Source organism: Vicugna pacos, chromosome 34 (assembly GCF_048564905.1).
Source record: "Vicugna pacos chromosome 34, VicPac4, whole genome shotgun sequence".
NCBI classification, from domain to species: Eukaryota; Metazoa; Chordata; class Mammalia; order Artiodactyla; family Camelidae; genus Vicugna; species Vicugna pacos.
Genome location: NC_133020.1, coordinates 3,649,650 through 3,675,062, shown reverse-complemented (window position 1 = coordinate 3,675,062; position 25,413 = coordinate 3,649,650). Strand labels below are relative to the sequence as shown.

The following is a 25,413-nucleotide window of genomic DNA, read 5'->3' as shown; positions in this document are numbered from 1 at the left end:
TAATTAGTTAGGAATGATCCAATAAAGGTAAAATAGGATGTGGAAGTGAAGAATATTTGTAGTTAGCTTCACAAGCAGAAATTTAAGTTCTGAATCTTGACTTTTTAATAGGATGGGCTGGATATGATAAAATGAGAGTTTAAAAAGGCCCTAAAACAGTGGTTCTCTGAAGAGGGAGGTGATTTTTCCCCAAGATCACGTTTAGCAAAGTCTAGAGACATTCTGGGTTGTCAGACCTGGCTGGGGAAAGAGAGAGATCTTACTGCTGTCTAGTGAGTCGGGGCCAGGGTGCTGTTAAACAGCCCCCACAACAGATACATCCATCCCAAACTGTTAATAGTGCAAGACCAAGAAACTCGGACAAGAATAAGAGTCCAGAGAGGCAGAGCACCTCGTTTCTTTAGAAAAATATTTTTCTCTGAAGGACTATGGAATATGTATTGTCTCCTTTAAATGTTTGAATCTTAATTTTTTTTTAATTTTCCAGAAGAAACACTCAGAGAATAAGTAAAGTTCCCATATGCTAAAACCTAGGGGAAAAAAATGCCTAACTTGGCACAAGTGTTAGGATTCAATATTTTAACACTTGTTCTAGAAATGAGAACAGCCTCATATTGCTGGCAAAAGGAGAGTAAAAACTCTGTTTCTTCTCCTGAGCATGGAATGCTGGTGATCGGAAGGAGGAAAAATGCTCCCGGATAGAAAGGAAGAATCTAAGCCTCTTAAGGCCTGTTCATTACTGGTCCCAGGGCCTGGTGCGTATAGACATTCATGAAAAATAAATTGGCTGACTCTCACAGGTCCCACCTTTTAATTCACTCAAGCATCAGAGATCCTGCATTATACAGGAGGGTTCAGAGATTGTCAGAATGATTTCAGCTTCTCACAAACCACATCGTGAGCATGAGGGACAGGACACTGTCCTTTGCTGTCTGCACCAGTAATCTGAGAAGATGTGAAAGGCAGGCCGTGCTCCAGTGAGCTGCTCTGAACAGGTTCCTCCTTCTAGAGTTGCGTCTCCTCCATGACCGAGTGTGAAATTATTTCAGTTTTTAAAACAATTTAATTTTAATGACTTATATTAAGGGTTAACAATGCCTAGACTTTACAAAGCTGTAACACATGAAATTCGGTTCCGAGGGCCACATTTTGTGTAGGAGTTTCTGGATCCAGGAACCAACCGCATCTTGAGAGTGGATGCAAGAATTCGAGGAAACCTCTCTGCTGCTGCTTTGACCTGAGGATTAGGAATTCTCTTAGACATGTTTGAGAATCACTTGCCTTGATTTGAGTCCTGGCCACAACTCCCCTGCCACCTGCTCTTAAAATCCATTGGTGAGTTCTAGGACATACTGCTTTATGTTTTTTTTTTTTATTTTTTATTTTTTATTGAAGTATAGTCAGTTACAACGCATCAGCTTCGGATGCACAGCACAACGTCCCAGCCATATGTGCTGGTGTATGTTTTGTTTCCCTCTGAGAGCATTCCGCACACCCTGCTGTGGCTTTTGCTGTGTCGGAGGAGTACTTGGACTTCTGGACAGAGCTGGCACATTCCATTCTCTGGGGACACATCAAGCTTTCCTTTGTCCCACAAGAAATAGGCTCTTCAGAGATATGTAACCTGTTCTAAATTTTTCATCACATGTTGCAAAACTGTCTGGACCAAAACTTCTTAACAGCTATGTTTACATTTCTAGAAAATCCGACTCCACTAAAACATTGGACATCTTCAGAGCAAGACGTTGGGAAGTTACCCTTTCCAGACTCAGTTTCCCTTCTGTATTTTCCTGCCAACCACACCCACTTATGGTTAATATTATATTAAAGGAGTAGGTGCCAAAATATTTTTATTTATAAAGGAATTGGCAAGATTTATCATCAAGCGGAGTTGCATTTGGGAGAAACATTTTATTTGGCTGGATGACTGTGTTATAAATCATCTCCTGCTTCCAAAAGAGGGTGTATAAAAATGCATGAAACAGAACATTTAAATACCAAAAGGAAAATCCAGAAACTGTTAAGATGAAAAATGTGGAGGGGGAGGGTATAGCTCAGTGGTCAAGTGTGTGCTTAGCATGCGTGAGGTCCTGGGTTCAATCCCCAGTACCCCGTTAAAAATAAACAAATGAAAATAAACCTAATTGCCTCCTTCCCCCCACAAAAAAATTAAAATTTAAAAAAATTTAAATATGAAAGAACTTTTAATTAAAAAAAAAGAAAAATGTGGAACCAGTGATTATACTGATGGCCAATACTATAGGTAAATTATATTTTTAAGAGTTTTACATGTATTCACACGCATAATTCTTACACCGTACTGTTAAGTGGATACTTCAGTTAACATCGCTTTACTGATGAACACATTGCAGCAGGAAGAGCATAGGTTGCTTGAGATCAGGTCCCCAGTAAATGGCAGGGCTGGGATTTGATTTCAGACAGTCTTGCTTAGAAACCTGTGTACCCAACCAGGATAACCATACTGCCTTCCAAACTGGGTGACACTGCTTTTCCGGGCTTCAAGATAGGCAAGGCAAAAATATTCAACACGTTTCCCATGTGCTAAATTTTTGAGAAAAAATTCATTGGCTAGATTCTAAGATGAGCAACGTTATGTAACATGACAAAAAATATCTTTGGTGCTCTTTGACATGAGGTCCTAATGTGTCCTTCAAAATACTTTTTCTCACATCAACACTTAATAAAAGGTGCTTAAATAGGAACTCAGTTAATTTCGCTCATGTGACTTGAAACCCACGCTTCCTAAAGTGAATGGCATTGATGATGGGGTGTGATTTTTGTCATTGATCCCTGCTGTGTATTTCTTTCTAAGAGTCTATAATTAACTTGTCTATGTATTTACTTATCTTTGTATCACTGGCCTCCTCTGCTAGACTGACAGCAAGGAGCCGTTTGCCTTACTCAACTGTTTATGTTCAGAATTTAGCATAGAGTCTGGCGTGGCAGGTGCACAAAAGTATTTGCTGAGTAAACCCATGAATGAATGAACCCTCCAAAGGCAAGCAGTTCTGCCCAAGAACATAGACTCAAGATGCTCAAAGTATAAATTATGACTTCCATTTCTAAATTAGAAATTATAACTAATTTAGACATTCTGACTGTGAAAAGTCATTGCTCATTAAGGAGTCACTGGAGTTGACTGGAGTTAAAGCCACTACTTTCCATCAACAATCTTGAACCCAGACGTAAAGACAAAAAACTTCATGTTGCATTTCTACAGCATCTGCTGCTTTTTCTTGGAAGTCACAGCGTCGAAGTGCTGCCTGTGGCTTCCCACTACCAGGTTTGCCCCTGGAAACAGGGGCCGTAAATACCAGATGGCACCTGGTACTACGTCCAGGCTTACCGAAGCCTGTGATCTGTGGCCTCACTTGTCCAGCCTTCCCTGCCCTTTGCCTCTGGTAATGTTTCAACCTCACGAGCCAGCCGCGTATGAAGGAAGGGATGGAGCTCTCAACCTGTCTTCAGCTCAAGGAAGAGAAAGACACTGATTCAGAAGTGGCTGGCTAGGCCAGGGCCAGTTAGTTCAAGTGAAACCAAGTTATTTGCTCCAGTAATCTCTGTAAATAAAACTGCAGCTGAAATTCTAATTACATCATCGTTTTAAAATTTGAGAGCTGTTCGAAGCTTTGATTTCACAGGTTTGGGCTCGTGTCATTTACCTTCTCATAACAGTGCGTTCTTTTCGCTTCCCCCATACAGCATCCTACACACCTCCGGCCTTTGCTTTGGCTCTTTGGGATCACCCTTACCCCAAAGCTTACCTTTTTTCAAGTTTTGCTGCAGGTGTGACTGCCTACAGAGGCCTTCCTGAAATTCCCAGTTTCTGCTCTGCATCCCCTCCTCTATGTTTCCTTTGCCTTAGCATCAGCTTATTATACTTAATAGTCTCTAGATGTCTGTCTCCTCCATGAGACTGCAAGCAGTTCCTTGAGAGCAGGAACCACGTCTCACATTTCTTGCCCACTGTTCCTGGCATAAAGTCTGGCATGTAGAGTGAGCTCAATAAATACTGATTGAAATGAATTGTGTTGCCAATAAACCATGAGGCCATCCCTCCATCTGACCTTTCTCTGCATTCAAAACTCCTGGAGATTCCAGAAACCATATAATATGAATGCATTTTAGAACTTCTGAGAACGTAATCTCTTGTTATTTCTCCTTCTTTTTAGGAACCTCTTCCCGGAGCTGTAAAAGACAAAAGGAGGAATCATGTCCATGATCTCAGCTTTCTACAACGGCAAGTCCATTCTCATTACTGGGGCCACAGGCTTCCTGGGCAAAGTGATGATGGAGAAGCTGCTTCGCACCAGCCCTGACCTGAAAGTCATTTACATCCTTGTGAGGCCCAAGGCTGGCCAGACACTGCAGCAGAGGGTCTTCCAGATCCTCAACAGCAAGGTACGCTCTATGGGAAGAGCCTGAGTGCAGGCGACACACCACAGTGCTCCCTTATGGCCTCAGGCTGCAGGTGGGGGCCAGGATATCTAGGCAGGTAGAGGAGAAGAGACAGAGCGAGAGAGCAACTGCCTGCTCGCAGAAATCTGTAGTGTTTTCCCAAAAGAGGGGAATGAGAGCTTAGGCTCCGTCCAGGGCAGAGAATCTATATTCTGGAAATTAATGAGTAAGAGTCAAAATGCTAAAATTCCCACAGTGGACTTTTCAGGCTTGAAATCTATCACAGGTTCATCCAAACTCTTCCCTAAGAGGGGTGGGGGGGTATATGCTTAGCGTGCTCGAGGTCCTGGAAAAATCCCCAATACCACCATCAAAATAAATAAATAAATAAAAACCTAATTATCTCCCCCCAAAATCAAAAAAAAAAACCCAACACTTCCTTAACTCTCTTCTATATTTAGGGTAGTTTTCCTCCAAATTTTTGGATAGCCTATTACATATTATATTATGTCATATCACATTAGACAGATTTGGCAGATCTAAGTAGCCATGCAATACATTCAGTTGTCTATACTCTCCCACGTTAAGTACTTTATCTATGGTAACTGGATATTTCTATTATCCCATTATGTTTATTTTTTTTTTGCTTTTATTTTTATTTTTTTAGATACATTTATTTATTAACTTTTTTATTGAGTTATAGTCATTTTACAATGTTGTGTCCAATTTATCCCATTATATTTCCATTAGCCCATAATGTCGTCATCTTTTTTTATTGAAGCATCATCAGGTGCAATGTGTCCATTTCTGGTGTACAGCGTAATGTCTGAGTCATGCATATATACATATATATCTGTATTCATTTTCATATTCTTTATCATTAAAGGTTTTTGCAAGATATTGAATATCCCATAATGTCTTCTAAGGGAGGAACATTGAAAATGAAACATTATATATGTGAATGAGCATTGGGGTACCAAACCCTCTCACTCCCACACGCCAAATATGCATATCCTCTCATGTCTTAATTCATCAGTTCCAAGGCAATATAGTCTTTGATCTCACTTTATTCCTCTTAAGCTCCAGCCTCAATGTTTAAAGTAGAAACAACAATGACCTCCCAGGATTGCCGTGGAATTAAGTTTAAAATGTGCATGTCTGGTTTCTAGTCCCCTTGTGGGACAGACAAGGTCACATAAGGTTGGCAAAAGGAAGATTTAAATAAGACTTTTTTTAACAAAGTCTCCTTTCCAGAGTTTAGGAATGCTAACATCTAATGGAAGTGGGTATCTGATAGCTTGGCACATTATAGACTGGTTGATCCTGGCATCAGGATGAGATTTTGGTTATAAACCATCATCAAGAGAATCACAAAAGCCTCTCCCGTATCTCATGCGCTGACTCAGCAGTGGGACACATAATACTAGCCGACAGTTACTGGTACTTAGTACTTGACAGACACTATTCAAAGGGTTTTTCATGCCTTCCATCGTTGATTTTTGCAACAACACCATGAAGTAAGAATTATTAACATCCAAATCTTACAGATGGGAAAAATGAGACCAGAAGTGTTAGTTTCCCAAAGGTCACCCACCTAGTAAATGGCAGACTGTCAGACCCCACCCTCCTCCCTAGTCTGGTTCCAAAGCAGGTGTACTTGTCTGTACCCTCTACTGTCTGCTGTGTAACTAATGGTTCTCAAGGGGAAAAAAAAAAAAAAAAGGCTGATGCGGGATAAAACCAAAATCTAGAAGAAGCTCTCAGATCCCTCTTCAAGCCGCTTTGTGCAGTTATGCATCCCAAATGGGCTTGTTTACGTCACGTAGCAGACATGTCTCTAGTCACAGGTCTCTGTTCACAGTCCCTCTTACCCCCTTCGGTGCTTTCACCGCCCCCTTTTTGAGTCATGGCCAGCAGGCTGTCGGGGTCTGTCTCACTGCTGGTTCCTTCTGCGGACTCCTCTTGCTCTCTTCACTGGCAGCGGTTCCCCCGCCTCTTCATCTTGCTTGTGTCCCTCTGGCTCTGTGATTTAGGAGTGTCAGTTGCCTACTGTGGTCTTGAAGGGCTGCTCTTTTGTTTGGCTCATTTGTTTTTATTTAAAGTGGGGGCGTTCCTGTGGAGGCTGTGCGTCTGAGTTTTGCTGTGAGGGCTGTTCTTAGCGTGGATGGTCGCCACGTCCTCCTTCCGAGTGTGCTGGCTGGTATCCCTCTGACTGGGGGTGTGGCTGGTGTTGTGGTTGGTGTGATCAGAGCCTGCCCTGATGGTTGTTGAGTGGGGCCTCCTTTTTTGTTCTGTGCTTGTCACAGCCTTGACAGGGGCCGGGTCTGCTCCCCTGTTGCTGGAATAGGGGCGTCTAGACCCACCTCTGGGCTGTGGGGTGTGGTGGGCAGGGCTGGGAAGGAGAGTCGCTGAGTGTACCTCCACTGGTGTCCGCTGGGAAGTGCCCTCTGCGGTGCTGTCTGTCACTTGTTAGGTGGGCTTACAAAGTGCTTTTCGTTGACGCTGCCTTTGCCCCCGCCTTAGCTGTGGGAATGTCAGCCACCTGCTCTGGTGTGCCCCAGGTTCTGGGCCCCAGGGCGCACGAGCGCAGATCTGCCGAAGTCAGGCGTTAGGACCCAGCGCAGCGGCCCCACCTCTCTTCTCGGGAGAACACACGGCCGTGGAGGGCGCCCGCCGCGATGGCAAGGCTGCGGTGCACCCCTGCACGCGCGGTGGTGCTTTGTAATGGGGGTCCCGGGCCGTTCTGTTGCTCACACCCCCCAGAGCTCACACCACCCTCCAGCCCCCCGAGGCTGCCTCTGGGCAGTGGGCCCCAGCCCTCTCCCCGGGCTCATCACCGATCTCCAGCAGCCAGTCCTGGCTTGTCCCCGCCGGCTCGCGCCTAGGGCTGGGGGTCGCAGGGACCCTCCGTGCCAGTTTCCCTCAGTTCCGTCTGCCAGGCAGCTGCCACTTTCTCCTCCGAGCTCGGAAGCTCCGCTTCTGTCTCCGCCGACCCCCTGGCTGGAGAGGGGGCGCCCCAGCGTGAGGGGGCCTTTCTTCCTTTGCCACTCCCTACCCGCAGGACGCGTCCCACACTGATTTTCTTTTATTTTTTCCCTCTTTTTTCTCTTACTGGATTTTGTGAGAATCCTCCTGTATTTCGAAGCAAGAGACACTCTGCCAGAGTGCAGTAGGTGTTCTGTGCGGTTCAGTGGGTCTGTAGATGTAATTCTTGGTGGGTTTGTGGGCAAGGGCGAACCGTGAGTCCCTCTACTCGACCATCTTGGCTCCCCCTCCCACTGCACTTTATTTTGACATAGAATGATTTAAATGCAGCCACACCTTATTCCTAAGTAGGTTCTGGTAATGCTTTTAAGCAGTGCTTGTCTCTAGTGGGTCCTTAACCCACTGTAAGTAATCCAGTAATTCTTAAAGCTGGATTCATGGTATCAGTATAGGAGGCTTGGAAACTTTAAACCATAATAAATAAAAACGTGACCAGTTTGCCTTTGAATCCCACTGTGTCCCCAGGAAGTGTGGTCAAGGGAACATCCGTTCTGTCCATCAGAATTCATTCCTCTGCCCCGTTCCTTTCCTTTCATGGTGTGGACGGCTACCACCTCTCTCTTCCTGTTTCCGTGCCTTCAGAGGGAGACAACTAAATGGGAAATGCTTTGGAAAGAAGGTTACTTTTAATCCTTTGGCCACAGAGAACTGGGACTCAAGAATCAGAAGAGAGAGGATCAGTTTCCTTGCATATGGCTAAGATCCTTAAGTATTTTCAGAGCCCCTAAAGGGAGGCAGTGACAGAGGGAAGGTGTCTGAATTAATGGCAGATTCCTGAGGACTTCTCACAAAGAGAAGTAAGATGGCACTCTAGGAAAACAACCAGAGACACACACGTTGTACAAACATGCTTGTTGTAGTGGTATTTATAGCAGCAAAAACTGGAACCAATCCGGATGTGCCACAGCAGAGGAATGAGTCAGTGTTCGATGATACATACAAGTGTTGGACTGTTATGCAGGCGTTAACATTCATATTTTATAAAATATTTAATAGCAAGCATGAGAAAATACTTAAAATATAGTCATTACAAAAAAAAAAAAAGATGCAAAATCAGACCTAGTATAATCTCAAGTAATGGCCCTGAATAAAAGCTGATGGACCTTGATTAATTTTGTTTTTTGACATGTCTGAGTGTTCAACTTATATTTATAAGTGAGGATGTTTACTTTTATGGTAAGGAAAGAGAAGCACTGGCTTCCACAGTGAAAAATAAGACAGTAATCTTTTCCCAGAAGGATCTTCTAAATGCAGTTACAATGAAGATGTTTCCTTTCTATTGTGGGGAGAAAAAAAACCTCCACTTTTTAAAACAGTGAATAAATAAAGCAGCAAACCCTCATGAATTTCCAAAATTATGTCGTCAGATATAAGTTCAGTTGGTTTTTCATTCTGAAACATTATCAAAATTAAATAGTTTGACTTCTGTTTTATTAGAAATATGATTCTAAGTGTTTAACATTGTTTTTTAAAAAGGTCTCCTAGTTTCTTTCAAAAATCTGAGAAGCCTCTAAGGAAAATAATCCAAATTTCCCTGTGCTGACATGTGAATGTGCTCACCACTGACCCACCCGTCAGTGCCCAAGAGCCCCAAGCTGCCTGCTAAGTCTCTTACCAAAAATGTGCTCATGTACATACGAACCAACCAGCTTTCCAGATACCAAAACAGTTGGGGATAAAGAAACTGATATTTTATCTATTTTGCCATCTAGACTATGGCTTTGCTTAACAAGATGTGGTTCTGCCCCGCTGTAACAGATAATTAATTGCAAATAAATCATTCAGTTGTTGCAAATGAATCATTCATCTGTGAAGCTCAAAGAAGTGTTGAGAGCACTTTGAGGTTCTTTAGTGCCTCAAAGATATGTTCCTTTTTACAACAATCATGTCCCATGTATACCCATTCAGAATCTTAAGCTGGTCATCATCTACTCTGAATAAATCTTTAAGAAAACACCAAGAAGACAATATCTATACCTGAAAATTAACACCCCAAGTAGTTGACATTATATGAAGAGTGAGGTAGGTAGTTAAGAGTGACTTCAGAATCTTAAAAAAAAAAAAAATTTCGTTGAGAGAACACTGGAACTGGCGGGGCTTTTCCTATGAAGCTGCAGTAACTTGTCAGGTAAGGCAAAAGTTACAGCGAGGTTGTGCTGGGTTTAGAATGCACCATCTGAGACCAGGCAAAATTCAAGGTTTCCAAGGAGGAACTATCCTGTATGAAGTCAGCAGGAAGTGGCTTTATAAACAAAGGCGGCACTTGGCAGGTTGCACTGGATATTTCAAGTCAATTTCTCTGGGAAAATAAATGTGACTTAATAAGCCCTCCGTCGCCCTTCAGCTAATCAGTTTTGAAATACCCTGGAGAGCACTGGGGGATGGGTCGCGCAGGGTCAGACACGGGGCCCTCGGTTCACAGAACTGATTTAGGTTCAAGACAACAGAGGAGCGTAACATTTGGTGAAATAGCTTATTGAGTCCTTTTGTGAAACTACTACAGTTTGGTAGTAGTTTTGGAGGAAAAACAATGCATTTAAACAAATTAACCTCGAACCAAATAACACCTGCAAAGAACAGGCCGACACTCTGACATTGCTGAGTATTAAGAAGCACCCAACAGAAATGTTAGTTTCATTCTATGTAAACGTTTCTTGTTAATTTTCATAGACTCTTTCATAAGGAAGAAACGCATTTTCATGCTTGGTTCAGGCTACCCAGTGTAAAAGCTGCTTGTTCCCAGCTTCCAAAACAATGAATCTGTGGTTGATATTAATGACTCTGTTATATCTCTGTATAAGGCAAAGGCAGTTGGAAATAGATGCTTGCATTTTGCTTTCCCAAAGTCAATTATGTCCCTTTACTATTTTTTATTTTTCCTAAGAAACGTGATCCCACAAAAAGCAAGAGGCTTCTATAAAGTGGGGACAACTGGAGGGAATACCGACCCGCCAGAAATCTAGATTTCCCATGATTAAACAAACACACACTTTTGAAAGAGTGTTAACTGGTCCTGAGTTTGACAGCTACTCAGATTAGTTGAATCACGTTAAGCCTCTGCCCTATGGGCCATTTCCTTTCTTTCAAGGGAAAAAACCTTTTAAAATTGATTTTGTCCTGGGGATATACTTAAGATTCCAGAAACAGAAGCAATTTATTTGTCAGCCTCTTGTTTTCTTTTATAATACCAGACACTAGTGAGTTCCCTCACTGGCATGAGTTCTGACTGGCTTCTTTCCTTCTTTTTAAATTTCTTTCAATCGTGTCAAGTCTTTTTTTTAAACGCTTCACCTTGCCTGTACTGATTTCACTCAGAAAGTCACCAGTCCTCAGGATTCAATGTGACTTTGGAATAGATTCAGTTTTCTGACGTATCTGAATCACATGGTATATTCAGAAACCTTGGGATAGACAGGATTTCAAAATTGTAGAATAGATAAACAAGATTACACTGTATAGCACAGGGAAATATACACAAGATCTTATGGTAGCTCACAGAGAAAAAAATGTGACAATGAATATATATATGCTCATGTATAACTGAAAAATTGTGCTCTACACTGGAATTTGACACAACATTGTAAAATGATTATAAATCAATAAAAAATGTTAAAAACAAAAAAAAAGAAACCTTGGGGTGACCCAACCCGTATAAACACACACACACATACACACACACACACACACACACACACACACACAGCAATCTGATTAGCAGCTTTTGAAAATGGAGTATTGCCATGGAAACAGAAAGGAAGTTTTCCTGTTATTAGAAACCTACTAGATGGCAGCCACTAGCCACATCTGACTTTTATGACCCTATTTAATCTCACAAAACTCTGCAGTTTGCCTTATTGCTACTTCGCAGATGAGAAATTAATCCAAGAAAGCTGTCACCTATCCAAGGAAGTACCAAGGAGGTGACAAAGCAGAATTTAAATGCAGTTCTCTTATCTCTAAAGACCATGTTGAAATTGACACAACATTGTAAACTGACTATAACTCAATAAAATAAAATTTTCTTTAAAAATGAAATACAATAAAGCCCAAGTCTTCCCAACAGCATTGTGTTGCCACCCTTAGGAGATTGCCTCCTCTAACCAGGTGCTTATTCTCAAAGATCTCTGTGAAACTGGCCTTTGGCATGGGAACAAAGCATTGACAAGATGATGAACTGAACGTTTATTTCTCAATAAAACTGGAAAAAAGAAAAGCAGAAAAAAATAATAGCAGACTATGTGCTGAATTATTAGTTCTCTGAGATTGTTGCTGGTGGATGTAACCGGTGTTCCAGGTTCTTGTCCTGTCCCAGAAAGAATTCAGAAACAAGATGTAGAGGTTAAAAAAGTAAAGTGAGGATCTATTAAAGGATGGACGGTACACTCTCAAGGGGAGAGTGGGCGGGCTCAGGTGGGTGCTGCCCAGAGTTTCTTTGTTTCTTCAGCAAGTTGGTTACACAGGGTGTAGAAATGAATGGGTGGAATATTCATTTGGGAGGGAAGGGTCTGGGGTCATATTTCCTGATTTTCATCCCAACTCCACCTTCCCAAAGGGAGGGGGGATTTTTGTCCTTATTTAGTCTGGATCAGAAGTGTCATGGCTTCAGTGTATGATGGGTACTTCTGATCTGCAAGGCTAATTTTATTGAAATGAGGGCATAATGAGTGAAAGGTAACATTTGGACACTGGAGAGTCCTGCCTTTTCTCACCTTTCTTTGTTGGCCTCTGGGCCACTCATCACCCCCAAAGGTGTGACCACTTATCAGCCCAGAGATTCCTGCTTTTTTTCCTCTGCCTGGGGACCCCTGGTGCTTCCATGATGTAGGGTTTCCTGCATGTGGCCCATGGCCCTCCTTTCTGCCCAATTTCTGCCGTTTGGTCTGTCCGTCTCTCTCTGCTCATGTCTAGCTCTCTGCCTGCTCAAACAAAATCACAGAATGAGATAGTTCTTTGACATTTTAGATAAATATGCAAATGAAGACACTGGGGCCCCAGGATGTGAGTAACTTGCTCTTATCACACGGCTAATAAATGGTAGAGCTAGGTTTGAAATCCTGGCCGTCCTGACTCCAGAGAGCCTGCGATCTTCCCTGTGCACCAATGTCCTCACCTTCAGTTTGTATCTGACTCACTAGAGAGCTTAGCACGGATGCCTAAGCTTCAACTCAGGACTGAGTCAGAATCTCCAGGGTCAGAACATCTGGGCTTTGGGGGTTTTTTTTTTGTTTTTTTAAACAACTTCCCAAGCAATGCTACTATATGCCAAAGTTTGACAACCACGGTACTGCACCATTACTGCCTGTGGTCCCACAGAAGCGATCCTCACTAAAGCAGTAAAAACGTCTAGGTTCATCCTTTCTATCCTATGGAAGTTATCAGTGAAATAGCAAAATCGTAACATTTTGTGAATTTTTGTGAATCCATTAGGTGCCATAGTTTTTTTGCCTTAATTTAAATGCACGTGTTTAATTGTTCTCAGCTTAGATTGTATCCTTTCTTAATAAGTCTTTCTTGTTCAAGAGCTAACTTGCAGGATCCACAGATTTGCTGTTACTCAGCATTCTTAACATTTGATGAATGTTGCAGGCTCTCTTTTTTCACTGCGACACCAGATATGCCACAGCAGTTGTCCTTTTGTTTAAGGGACCTAAATTTTTTTTCCCACAAAATAAAAATATTAAGCAAATTTTGGTACTTTATTGGGGCTAAATAATATGTTTGAACAGAGGGATTCAGTAAACTGAATAAAGATCAAAGTCTCTCATGATTAGAACAGATATGATCACCTTCACAGTCTGTAGGAGGCATTGACGGGACCTTCTGGATGCCTCTCATCATCCAGTCATGTGGGTGAGGGTGGATAGCAAGTGAGGTCATGTGGGTAACAAGCTGACTGTAGAAGTCCAAGTTCAGAGCTTCTCCTTTGTTTCAAAAGCATTATGTAAATATCTTGCTCCCACCCCTTGCCTAATTCTTGCCTCTAATAAAGACGCATCTTAGTCTCTGGCCACAGAAGTCATACCCAAGGAGTTTATTGGATCCCAAAAGTTTCTTTTTCTGGTTTCCTTATTCTGTGAACTTTCTTACTTAGGATCTTCAAAGATTCTCCCTTGCTTCTGGGCTATAAGTAACTATTGCCATATATAGAATTATGTCCATATTTAAGAACAAATTTAGATAGAGAGAAATACTTGCCTGTGTATTGTCAAATCAATAGAAGACTCGCAAACTTTCCAAGAGAAATTAATTGCTTTGTTATCAGTTTGAAATGCTTAGATCACCTACCAGCGGTTTGTCTTTTGGTGACCACAGAACACAGTTTCCTAAAATGGAAAACCAGCAGTCCCTCTGCTTGAGTGTTCAGAGATGGCGAGTAGTTAATTAAAATTTTGTCTCCTAGTCCTAAGGCACTAAGAATTAAAAGACAAACATGAAGAAGTATGATAAACTCTTAGAATCTGAAATAATTATATTAACTTTATTGGTGGACCTTCAATGAAATGTTTGAAATTATGTTTTTTTAACTCATTTTTATTCCACCTGTTTCTTTCTTACCTTTAATTGATGTCTCATATTAGCAAAAACAAAACAAAACAAAACTTTCTGGTACCTATTGAGGATTCATTTGCATCATTTCATCTGGCCTTTAGTCTTATCTTTATTACAGAAGAAAAGGGTCCGCTCTGAGTCTTTCCAGTTCCCCTTGGCAGTTAAGATAGAGGACCCAAGGGAACGCGTTGTGCCTTCTTTTAGCTTGAGTGACCTGTGTCTCTTATCCCACCAAAACAAGAGAGCTGGTTGCCAAACGATTCCAGGAATCAAGCTCCCACTTATGGCTCTATGGCTGTTCTTACAATACCTAGTTTCAGTTTAACAAGCAAAGCTTGGGTCATTTCAATGAACTGGGTGCTGTCACGAACAAAGAGGTAAACAAGATCCAAGGAGTTTACAAACCAGAAAGGGAAATTTAAGTGCAGAATTTTAAAATGGCCATGAATTTTCAGAGTCAGTGTTGCTCTACATGTGGGACCTGGACCATCAGGCCTGTCTGGGGAGATGGTTAAAAAATATTACTCTTGGGTTGCATATCAGATTTACTGAGTCAGGATCTCTGAGGGTGGAGTGAGAACATCATTTCCAATTGGTCCCTAGATTTCTCTTATGCCTGCACAGTTTGAAAACCACTGATGTCTTGGAACTTTCCTGGGCAGTTACAGAGGGAAATAAGTCATACACAATTGTCCATCAGTTATTCGTGTGAACAGTCCAACTAGAGAAGTTCTCCTTTTGGGATTAGTTAAAATCAACTTTGGAACTTGATGTGAAATGCAATTCCCTGGGCATGCCCCAGTAATTCCTTCCTTGGTGAGTCTGGCATGAGGTCCGGGGATACGCATTTTAATATGCATACTGGTGATTCCAATGCAATTCACCTGATGACACTTTGAAAAGCACTGACCTGCTGCCTGGCAGTTGGCTGCAATCTCTATCACTCTATTTAGGATGTGGTAATATTTAAAGAGTATTATTTTGTAAGACACGACGGCCGTATGCTAAGATTCCAGACAAGGTAAGTCGTGTTATTAGGCACGGCTAATACAGGAAAATGGGACCCTTCGTTGGCACTGTGGTTTGCACTGATGCAGCCAGCTCACTGATTTATTTTTGCTGATTGTAATCAATACCATCCAGGTCAGAAAACTTAAACTTTTTAAAAAAATGTATTCTATTTCAGATAAGCCCTCTCATTTGAAAATACAAATCAATAAATAGAATGTAGATTGGGGCATTATCTCCTGAAATACAAATTATCTCCAAAAATAGTGATGCTGTAATTGGATCATCTTGGTGCTGTTCAGCACTGCTAGGAGGTCTGAAAGTACAATGTGATATAACTATATCCTCTGCCTTTTAAAATCGTAAAAACCAAAGGCAAATGAAAATCTGTGTATGGTGGCTTATGTCATATGTGAGGAATCCCATTGCTAGAAGGGTGGACACTGAAGTCATCTTCCTCTTCTTTCTCTCATGTGGCCAGAAGTCATCACAAGCCAGAGTCACAGACTCCACAGAACTCTGAACAAATTTCTTATGTGTAAAATCTATCATGTAGATTCAAAAAAAGAGCCTTCTACAAATTCAACTATTAAAAGTAGGGGGAGGATAATTGTGTAAGTTTTACGTAAATGTATCCAAAAATATCCGACGCGTGTTTACTGTACAGTTAACATGAAATACAAAGGAAAACATTTGACTGTGAAAGCAAGTGTCTCACATGCTTACGCTCCATCCTGTTTGAAGAGCTTTTAAACGTCTTTCTGGAAGAACCAGAATGACCTTTGCTGAGAATGTCCCTCAGATTCTTTATCAACCTTATGTCCATCCCCGATGTCAAAAAAGTATTGAGGATAGACCCAACTTTTGGATTATTTTCAGAATTATGGTAACACCCTACTAAAAAGGCTGACTTTACAGTGCAAGAAAATGGTAGTGTGGACACAGAACTCTATCATATCATCTTGCCAGGTCAGTACATGGATTTGATTTCCGTCCCTGGTCACCTTCATTAAACTCCCAGGATGGCCTCTGAACATGGTCTTGCCTGATACAAACAAGACATGATTCTCTGACTACCTGAGATCAACTGATTACCCAACAGAAAATCCTGGGGGGATCTCTAAGAGAAAGGAGAAGCCTGTTATTAAGGATCAAGGAATAGATGAAAACAGTCATTTGGGGTGAAAGGGGAGAAGATTGGCTCTGTGGCTGTATTATTATTAAAACCTAATTATTAAAATCTAAGCAGACTAATTTCTCTGCTTTTAATTTTTCTAAACATTTAGCCTTACTTTTCTTTTCCTCACTGTTAACATACCATTCCAGTACTGCTGTAAAATTTTATTTTATGAAAGTTGGTTGGAATCAAGATCATTTCATTAAAATCGTTATTTTCTGGGAAGATGGAAAATACCAATTTAATCTGAGAGCATATGTGTGCAGGGGGAATGTCGAGACTCTGTTCCAACTGAATAATCACAATGAAAGTTAAAACTGCCAGTGCTCTCTCCTTGTCCCCTTATAAATAAACTAGAATACTTAAAAATCAATGAAAATCTCATTAAGAAGTATGTGAGCTCATTCTCTTGCTAGGCAGTAACTTCCACTTATATGAGAATGAGATTATGTAAAATTTTTGTTTACCCATCACAAAGTTGCTCAAGTTGTTGTTTCCTAATTGTGTTTGTGCTGCCAAAGACATCTTGTTAATCTGGACCAGCTAACCAGGTTGTTTTGAATGTGTGCTCATAGGACCGCCTTCATCAAGGCTGGTAATTTCGCTGGGAATTTGTAAAGGTTGTGTGAAGGCTGGTGATTTTGCTCTGAAAACAACATTTCCCAGCCAGAAATGGAAAGAGTCAGCACATATAAACACAAAGCTGCCTTGGAAGAGAGGTTGGGGCAGGATGTGGTTGACTTACTATTACTCCTTCACTGCAGGAAGAGTTCTAGATACACCCCTTGCTGGTTATTGGAAATGACTTTTTCAAATGTTTATCAAATTAAGAGGAGCAGGGATTAAATTAAGCTGACTTTGAATGGCATAAAATAAAGCAAATGGCTCTTGAGTCGACACCTTTTTTGAGTCATAGTATTCCAACTATTACCAAGTCCAAACTCATTCTGCTTGCCTCACAACAGGCAATAAATTGGGAGACGAGGTGTTGGGGCAAGGAATAATGACTTTATTTGGAAAGCCAGCAGAGAAGATGAGAGACTAGTGTCCTAGAGAACTATGCTCCCCGAGTCAGAATTCAGACCTCTTTTATACTAAAAAGAGGAGGGCGTGTGGTTGGTTGTTGCAAACTTCTTAGTGTCAGAATCCTTTGTTCTTGTAGCTGTCCATGTAGGTCAGGTCCTGAAGTTCCTGGGAACCTCAACAAGACAACTGTTATTTTCTCTTCTGCAACTTTTTATCTTTATATGAATGGGAAAGTGTTATATTGTTAAAGGTCAGAGCCTTGAGGATGGGCTCTCCTGTATATTTCAGGCTCTAGGCAACATTCTTTTACAAAATGTGTGGAACCAGCATGACTAGGGCCAGGAAACAGAGCACAGGGTTGTAGCCAAAGAAGAGATCTAATATGGGGTCAGATTTGTCCTTCCCTATTATACAATTCAAACCAGTTTTTGAGAATTATAATGAAACAAGTCAGTGAAATCAAGAACAATGCGGTGGTGATGATGATCTTTGATGATTTATACTTCTGTCTTAGCTGTTTGAAAAAGTCAAAGAAGTCTGTCCAAAAGTGCATGAGAAGATCAGAGCTATTTCTGCAGATCTCAATCAGCATGACTTGGCCATCAGCAAGGAGGACATGCAGGAGCTTCTTTCCCATACAAACATCATCTTCCACTGCGCTGCTACTGTGCGCTTTGACGACAACCTGAGGTACGTTCCCATTTCCCTCTCATGACTCATCATCCTTCATCTGTATGTGCATACATGTGTGTGTACGTTTCTTTATGGTTTCTGCTTAAAAAAGAGATATTCTCAATGAAAAAAACAATACAAAGGGGTAAAAATTCTCCAAAATCTTACCATCCAGAGAAACCATTTAAGATTGTGAAGGACATCCATGTCAACTTTTCTTTATGCAGCCATAATAAAATAGATTTATGTTCAGTTTTACCAAAGACTGGCATTATATTGAGAATGGTGCTTTGTAGCCTGCTCAGTTATATTTTGGATATCTTCCATTGTCAATTGATATTCCATTATAATTTGTAATGACTACATGACATTCCATGGTACATGTATATAATATACTCAACCAGTTCTGTACTCATGGACATTTTTTGGATTATTCTAATTTTTTCATTATTATAAACAACTCTGCAATGAACATCTCTGTGCATACATTTTTTAAAAAATACTTTGAGGGGCTTTCCTTTGGATAAATTCCCAGAAGTGGAATTGTTAGACACATATCAGATGTGTCCAGGTTATGAACAGTTTCTGTTTTGGCAAATAATGCTAAGTTGCTTTCCCAATAGGTGGTGTCAATTTACACTGTCCCTGTGCATATAAATGCTCATTTCTGATACCCACAACAGTACCGTGTTATAATTCTTTAATTCTTTTTATCATTGTCAATATGATCATGGAAACAGCATTGCATTATTTTGATTTCTATTTCTTTGATAATCAGGAAGGTTGAAGATGTCTTATTCTTTTGTGAATTGCTTATTCACATTCTTCATCTATTTTCCTCTTGAACTATTTTTTTCCTGTCAGTTTTAAAACTTTCTGGAGGATTTTGCCTATAACTCATTGTCTTTTATCAGGCTCAAAGTACTTTAGCAACTTACCATTTGTCCTCAACTCTGTTTTTATCATCTTTGCAGTTTTTCACAGTTTCTTCTAGTATTTTTATTGTTTCATTTTTATGTTTAAATCTTTGACCCATTTAAAATTTATTTAGCTGAAAAGAGGAATAGTCAGGAAAATTATGTTTAAAAAAAAAGAGTGATATAGGTGTGAATGCAGAGTACTTCTTTTATTACCAACAGATGGTTATTTCTTAACAACATCTATTAAATGATTTATTTTCTCTTCTTATTTGAAAGGAAGCTCTTATAATAAACTCCCTTTTTTGAACTCTTTACAATGTTGTGTCAATTTCTGGTATACAGCACTATGCTTCAGTCATACGTGAATATACATATACATATATTCATTTTTGTATTCTTTTTCACCATAAGCTACAAAATATTGAATATAGTTCCCTGTGCTCTACAGTATAAACTTGTTTATCTATTTTATATATACCAGTCAGTATCTGCAAATCTCAAACTCCCAGTTTATCCCTTCCCACCTCCCTCCCCATTGGCAACCACAAGTCTGTCTTCTGTATTCATTTATAATTAGTTCGATATATCTTTTAAGTGTTCTCTTTTGAATATGTGCTTTTCTTCCATTGTGGTCTCTAATTTTTGTTCCCATAGAGGAAAGCAGGTGTTTTTTTTTTTTTTATGTAACTTATAAATGAACAACTTACCGAATCATGTTATTGTCCATCATGTTTTTTTTTTTAGCTGCTTTTGTTTGGTCTCCAGGCATACCATTATATAATGACAATGGTTTTTGTATTTGTCTTTTCAATGTTTGTGTCTATTATTTAATTTCATTTTCCTCTCTAATCACAAGACTGGAACTTGAGAGCAATGGTAAGTAGGACTAGTGATCGGAGGCATTGTTCCTTGCCCTGACTTTAAAAGCACTGCTCCTAACTTTTCACCATGAAGCATGATGCAGGCTAGCAAATTGAAATACATATTTTTAAATCATTGTATTTGTCTTTTGGTGAATTTTCAAAACTCGAATTAGATACGGATATTGAATGTCATTTTTAAACTTTTCAAAATATATTTGGATGATTGTATGTTTCTCTCCTTTTGAGTTAAATTAATAGGTTCCCTGACATTATATGAAACATGTATTTCTAGAATGAACTACTTCATTGTCATCACATGTCGTATTTACATCGCTTTGTATTTAAATTAGCTAAAATTTGGGATCTTGACATCAATTTTTATGCCTGACCTGTACCTTTGCAATAGAAATGTATTTCTCATTCTATGTCCACTGTTGCTCTCCTCCAGTTTATCTGGATTTTCCAACTTGAGTTAGATGCTTAATTTGTATATTTTTATTCTTTCAATGGCCGCTTAAGAAGCCCTTTTAAAAATTCAGAGGATTGTGATTTTTTTTTCTCCTTCCAGTTAATTTAGAACCACATGCCCTCTAAATGCAGTATGTGCAACACTTCAGTGAATAGGATTTGTGTGCACGGAGTCCATCATCCACATATAACACAGTCCACGTTATCACATCACTGTGGAGCCATGACTCCTGCTTTTCTCCCTGGTCCATCAATGCAGCCACAGAAATCAGGTGGAGATGCCAGTTACTGGAGCGAGTGCAGCCCCAGCGAGGCGGGATGTGCGTCGCCTCACTGTATTTCCTTCTGCTTAATCTTCTCCAGACATGCCGTGCAGCTCAACGTCACCGCTACCCAGCAGCTCTTGTCCATAGCCAGTCAGATGCCCAGGCTGGAAGCCTTCATACACATCTCCACCGCCTTTGCAAACTGTAACCTGAAGCACATTGATGAAGTCATCTATCCATGTGCTGTGGAGCCAAAACAAATCATCGATTCCATGGAGTGAGTTGGGGAGTCAAAGAGGCAGGGGGTGGGCAAGAAGATAGTTGTTCTTTTTTGGTTCTTTGCAGCCATTCATTTATAAAGTAACAGAGTGAGACACCCTTGGAACAAAATGCTTCAAAGAGCTTCTAGCTTTAGCTCCCTGTTCGTGTCCTATATATGTCCAAGCCCTGTATTTCCTTCCCTCCCCGGTGAGGAATACAGTGCCTGGTGCTGGGGCAGGCCGGGGTAGAAGCGCTGTATTAAGTAGTTTAGGATTGAATGAGGTCCTTGAGGATGCTTTCCGTGGAAGTGATTTCTCACTTCTTAATGAACTCAGCATCGCTACTTGATACAGGAAATAAATTATGTAGCATAAACGTTCAGAAGAAAGGTTTTGGAGTCAGACTGGCCAAGGTTCTGCAACTTATCGGCTATGTGACCTTGAGCAAGTTGTTTGGCCTCTCTGAGCCTTAGTGCCTTCATTTGTAAAGTGGGGTTGATATTAGTGCCCATCCTTAGAGTCGCGGTGATGAAGTGAGTTATATAAAGCAATTCTTGCAGTGCCACGGAGTGTTTAATAGCAATAAATCAAAAGGTTAATAAAGAAGAACAGAGAGGAGGAATTCCCCCCAAATCTGGCAGAAGGCATCAGTCTCTTGATCTGCTCAGCTGAGAGGCGCTTTCTTTACTGTCCTGTTAGGCTAAGCAATTTCCTCTTTTTGCCAATAGGGACGACTTTCCTCTTAGGACACGGTCCTGGTCTCAGAAGAAGTGTGTCTCTCTGTTCTCCCTCTTTGTTCTTCTGTTCCATTTACCAAGTTTATTTTAAAGACTCTGCATAGGAAGTATTCTAGCAGGAAAAAATAGACTCTTTCACAGTGAATTTGTCAGATTTTAATTTCTTATAATACTCTATTTCTGTTTAAGATATACTCTTTGAAATGAAGCTTTGGCTAAATCAAGAGTTTTATTCCCTTCAGGGCAATGTTTTTATCTCACCCAGCTCTGAGAATAGATCTTTAGACCTGTCATTTAAAAATATCCAGGACAAAGAAAAATGAAAGTCATCTAAAGGAACTGGAGGTTGCTTAACATTGCTAATAAACACTGATTGGCTTACCTGGTGCAAAGGAACCTTCCAGAATCTAGACTTTGTCAGGATAGTTGGAGAAAAGAGACTCTGATGCCAAAGTCAGAACAGGAAAGTCGGTCTAAAGCCTCGGTGACTTTTCAGGAGGGAACTGATGTGTTTGCCATTTAGCCACCCTCTTACAGCATTGTCTCTTGGTAAATGTGTTTCCGGATGGGACAGCCCAGGAAAGGAGCAGACCTCCTTTGATTCCAGACCTTGCCTCTGGGATGCCAGACACTCACCCCAGTCTTGACCCCTTCCCCCTGGCAGACCTTAGCACGACTGGAGGAGGGGAGGAGCCTCAGGGTTCACCAGAGAGAAGTGGCAGGAGATGGGGATTCAGTTCACCTGGAGTAAGAGGCTTCTCCAGAGATTCTGTGCCATCTCCTCCCTCCCAGTCGGTGTCCAGACACTCAGAAGCCCCAGATTTCAGAGAATGATAAGCCCACCTTCCAGAGAGGAGCTGATCTATGGTCAGGCATTTGGCACTTCCCCGCTCCCCGCCGGTAAAGGCAGGCCATGGCTCCGTGATGGACGACCCAACTGTAACTGACACTTGTGCCAGATGTCTGCCTGTCATGCACTGTTCCCCAAAGAGGACAATTATTTAAAAACAGAGCCAAACAGAACTAGGGATAAAATTATATTTTGCCTCAACAGAATACATTTTGAATGCTGTTAAGGAACTGAGGTGTTTCTTAAAACAGGGAAAATGTCATTATCACAATTTATTTACTCAAAATTTTCCGCCTGGGACCACCCGTCAGCCTCATGCCTCTCGTCCTCCCCTTATATTTGTGCTGCAGTCACACGGAAGTACTTACTCCACTCTCTCATACGTCTCTGCCTTTGCTTATGGTGGTTCTGTTTCTAGAGACTGTTTCCACCTCTGAGTCCCTGGTGAGCTCCTACCTAGACATCAAAGCCCTCCCCTGGAAGCCCTCGGGCTCAGGTGGCCCTTCTTCGTACTCCCAGAGAGCCCCTGGCTCATCTTCGTCATTGTGCTCAGCACAGGTGATTCTAGATGTCTGGTTGTTTATCTACACCCTCCAGCGGGGACTAAGCTTCCCCGAGGAGCAGAATGTCTCTTGTTCCTTCTTGCTCCCCAGTGCCAGCACATAGTAGGGCTAAAAGTTTGCTGAATGAACAAAAAGTTTTTGATGGAACTGGATGATCATTGGTCATACTGCTCTGGCTGGGATTTTTATTGTTTTGTTTTGTTTTGTTCTTTATTTAGACAAAGCAAGAATAGATGACAGAATTCCACAGCAAGCTGATGCTGGGATGTGAAGTCTTATGTATAAGATACCAAAATGCCCACATCCTATCCCTGTTTCAGCTTGCTCTTTTCTTCTTCTTAAACTTCGAAGAAAACTTAAATGTTAAGTTTGCAATAATGCCTTGAGTAAACCCCACCAGCCCTTCCTCAGCCGGGTCATCGTTTATGACTTTTGCAACAACTCCTGTGTCAGGTGGAATTTTCTGAAGTTTTAGAATGACAGCATTCAAGTTATTCTGAACAGTTAACTCACCAGTTAAATCCAGGTTTTAAGAAAATATTCTTCTCTGATTTCTTCTCTATTTTGTAATTGGCCTGTGGTTAAAATAAAATTACTTTCCAAGATTTTTAGGTTTCTAGTTCCCTTGGAAAGTTTTCTTAACAGTCACCCCATGGGGTCTAGCCACTGTCACTGTCCTTTGTACCTCAGTGGTCCTCATTTTTTTTTTTAAAGGAACCAGAAGTTAGACAACCAGATCTTGAGGCTGTGTGCTTGCTTTGTGATCTCAAGAAAATCAGCTATGAAAAAGCAATGGATGTATTCATTAGCTAGATGGGGGAAATCCTTCCACAACGCATCTGTGTATCAGATCATTGCTGTATGCACTTTAAATATCTTGCCATTTTGTTTCTCAATTATACCTCAGTAAAGATGAAGAAAATCACTCATGAAAAAGGCCAGTGAACATTTCTTTTTCCAGAAAGCCAGTTTAATAGATATTCCAGTTCTGGAAAATAAAAGAGGATTTGCACTTTTTTTGCCAGGAACTGCCCCAGTTGCGCAGGCCCAGGTGATCCTGCTCAGTGTCTTTAATAAAGGGAACAGGGCCCAGGAACCAAAGCCAACACCTGCCCCCGGCCGTGTCCTTCTCAGCCCTCCCGGGTTCTGTGCATCCCGCAGCCCGCCCCCTCCTTTCCTCCAGCCCGTGTCTGCAAACCTTGAGGCACCCTGGTCCTGAACCACTCCCAAAACATAAATTGTCTTAGTGCAAAAACTTAAGCGTGTTAACACAAACACATTTTCATAATAACTTAAATCAGGGGTTCGTGCTTTTAACTGGTGTGACAAGTGTGGCCGTGAGTCAGTGTTAAGCAACTGACCCTCCTGCCTCTCACCCCTTCACTCATCTTCTGCCCCTCAGACCAACCCAGACATTTTATCGTGTCACCATGTCACCGTTCTTCCTCTCTGCCTTCATGTTTCTAGCTGCTACATACTCGATGATATTTACCTTTAGAAACTCCTGTGTGTAAACGGATCAGGGGTGGCCGGTAAATTCCAGTTTTCCAGAGTGACAGCTCAAGTAGAATACTTATTTTTTAAAAATGCGTGTAGCTGACCAGCAAAGGTAGAGATCTGCGGTGGGTGCTTTCCAAATTGTGCTGGCCGAGGGGATCCCTCTCGGGGGAGCCGGTATAGAAGAAAAAGCTTCCGGTATGAAAACCGGAAATAACCAGAGTTAGGAAGTAGAGAAACAGAACCATACACACTACTGCTTTACTCAGCACGCTGAAACCGATCATAGTAAATACGCGTTAAGAAGGGAAGGACGAGAGTGACTCATCGCTGAGCAATCACTGAGCAGAGACACTTTCACAGACCTCGAATTCCTTAAATAACATTGTAGGGTGGATACTATTATCGCTACTGTACTGACAAAGGAACAGAAGCTCGAAAAGGCTGAGTAACTCTTCAGAAGCCTCTCAGCTAGTAAAGTCACACAGACAGTTTTTCCTCCACGGCCACGTCATTCTGGCCATGTGGTTAGAGACACACACTTGACAGTGTCAGAGATTAAATGGTGCTTTCTTAAGACAGAAATTGTGCTGTCAAGGAGCTCACCATCGGAAGCAAATAGGACAGGGTAGGGCTATCTATGGGAGGTGGTGGAGGAAAGGGGACACACGGCGTCTGATGGAGCTGGAGGAGGCAGAGGGGCTCAGTTAAGGCGGGCGCGGGACATAGACTTGGAAGAATGTGCACAGTAGGTCAGACGGGGACACAAACTAGGCAGAGCTGGGGGAGGAGGGAACCCCGGGGCATGTCTGGGATGCAGCTGTAAGTCCCTTTTGGCAGCAGATCGGTTACATACAGGGAAGCTGTTAGACCTTAAGCTGGCAGGCTTGGCTGGGGCCATGCAGTGGCCGTTTTGAGCACCATGCAGAGGACTGTGTTTAATTCTGTAGGCAGTGGGGGTCCATTGAAGGAGGGCTGCGTGTGTGTGTGTGTGTGTGGTTTGGGTTGTTTGTTTCATTTTAATCAAGCAAAGACTTTGATGAAAGTGGACTTTAGCAGATTATTAAGTAAACTTTCTAGTGGGCAAAAGATA

General features: G+C 41.4%; 1 protein-coding gene across 7 annotated transcripts in view; it reads left to right on the top strand.

Moving 5' to 3' along the window:
• The window catches only part of FAR2 (fatty acyl-CoA reductase 2), a 121,560-nt gene that overhangs the window by 77,542 nt on the left and 18,605 nt on the right, over window positions 1–25,413 (top strand). For 6 of the 7 annotated variants that reach the window (XM_072954286.1, XM_072954283.1, XM_015235730.3 and 3 more), the window contains 3 exons: window positions 4,194–4,422; window positions 17,739–17,914; window positions 20,511–20,690. In XM_072954286.1, coding sequence (XP_072810387.1) covers window positions 4,234–4,422; window positions 17,739–17,914; window positions 20,511–20,690 — 545 coding nt within the window. In that variant the 5' untranslated portion in view covers window positions 4,194–4,233. Of the gene's footprint in view, window positions 1–1,315; window positions 1,336–4,193; window positions 4,423–17,738; window positions 17,915–20,510; window positions 20,691–25,413 lie in introns of those variants that run through there. The other variant, XM_072954288.1, reaches the window with a different exon arrangement.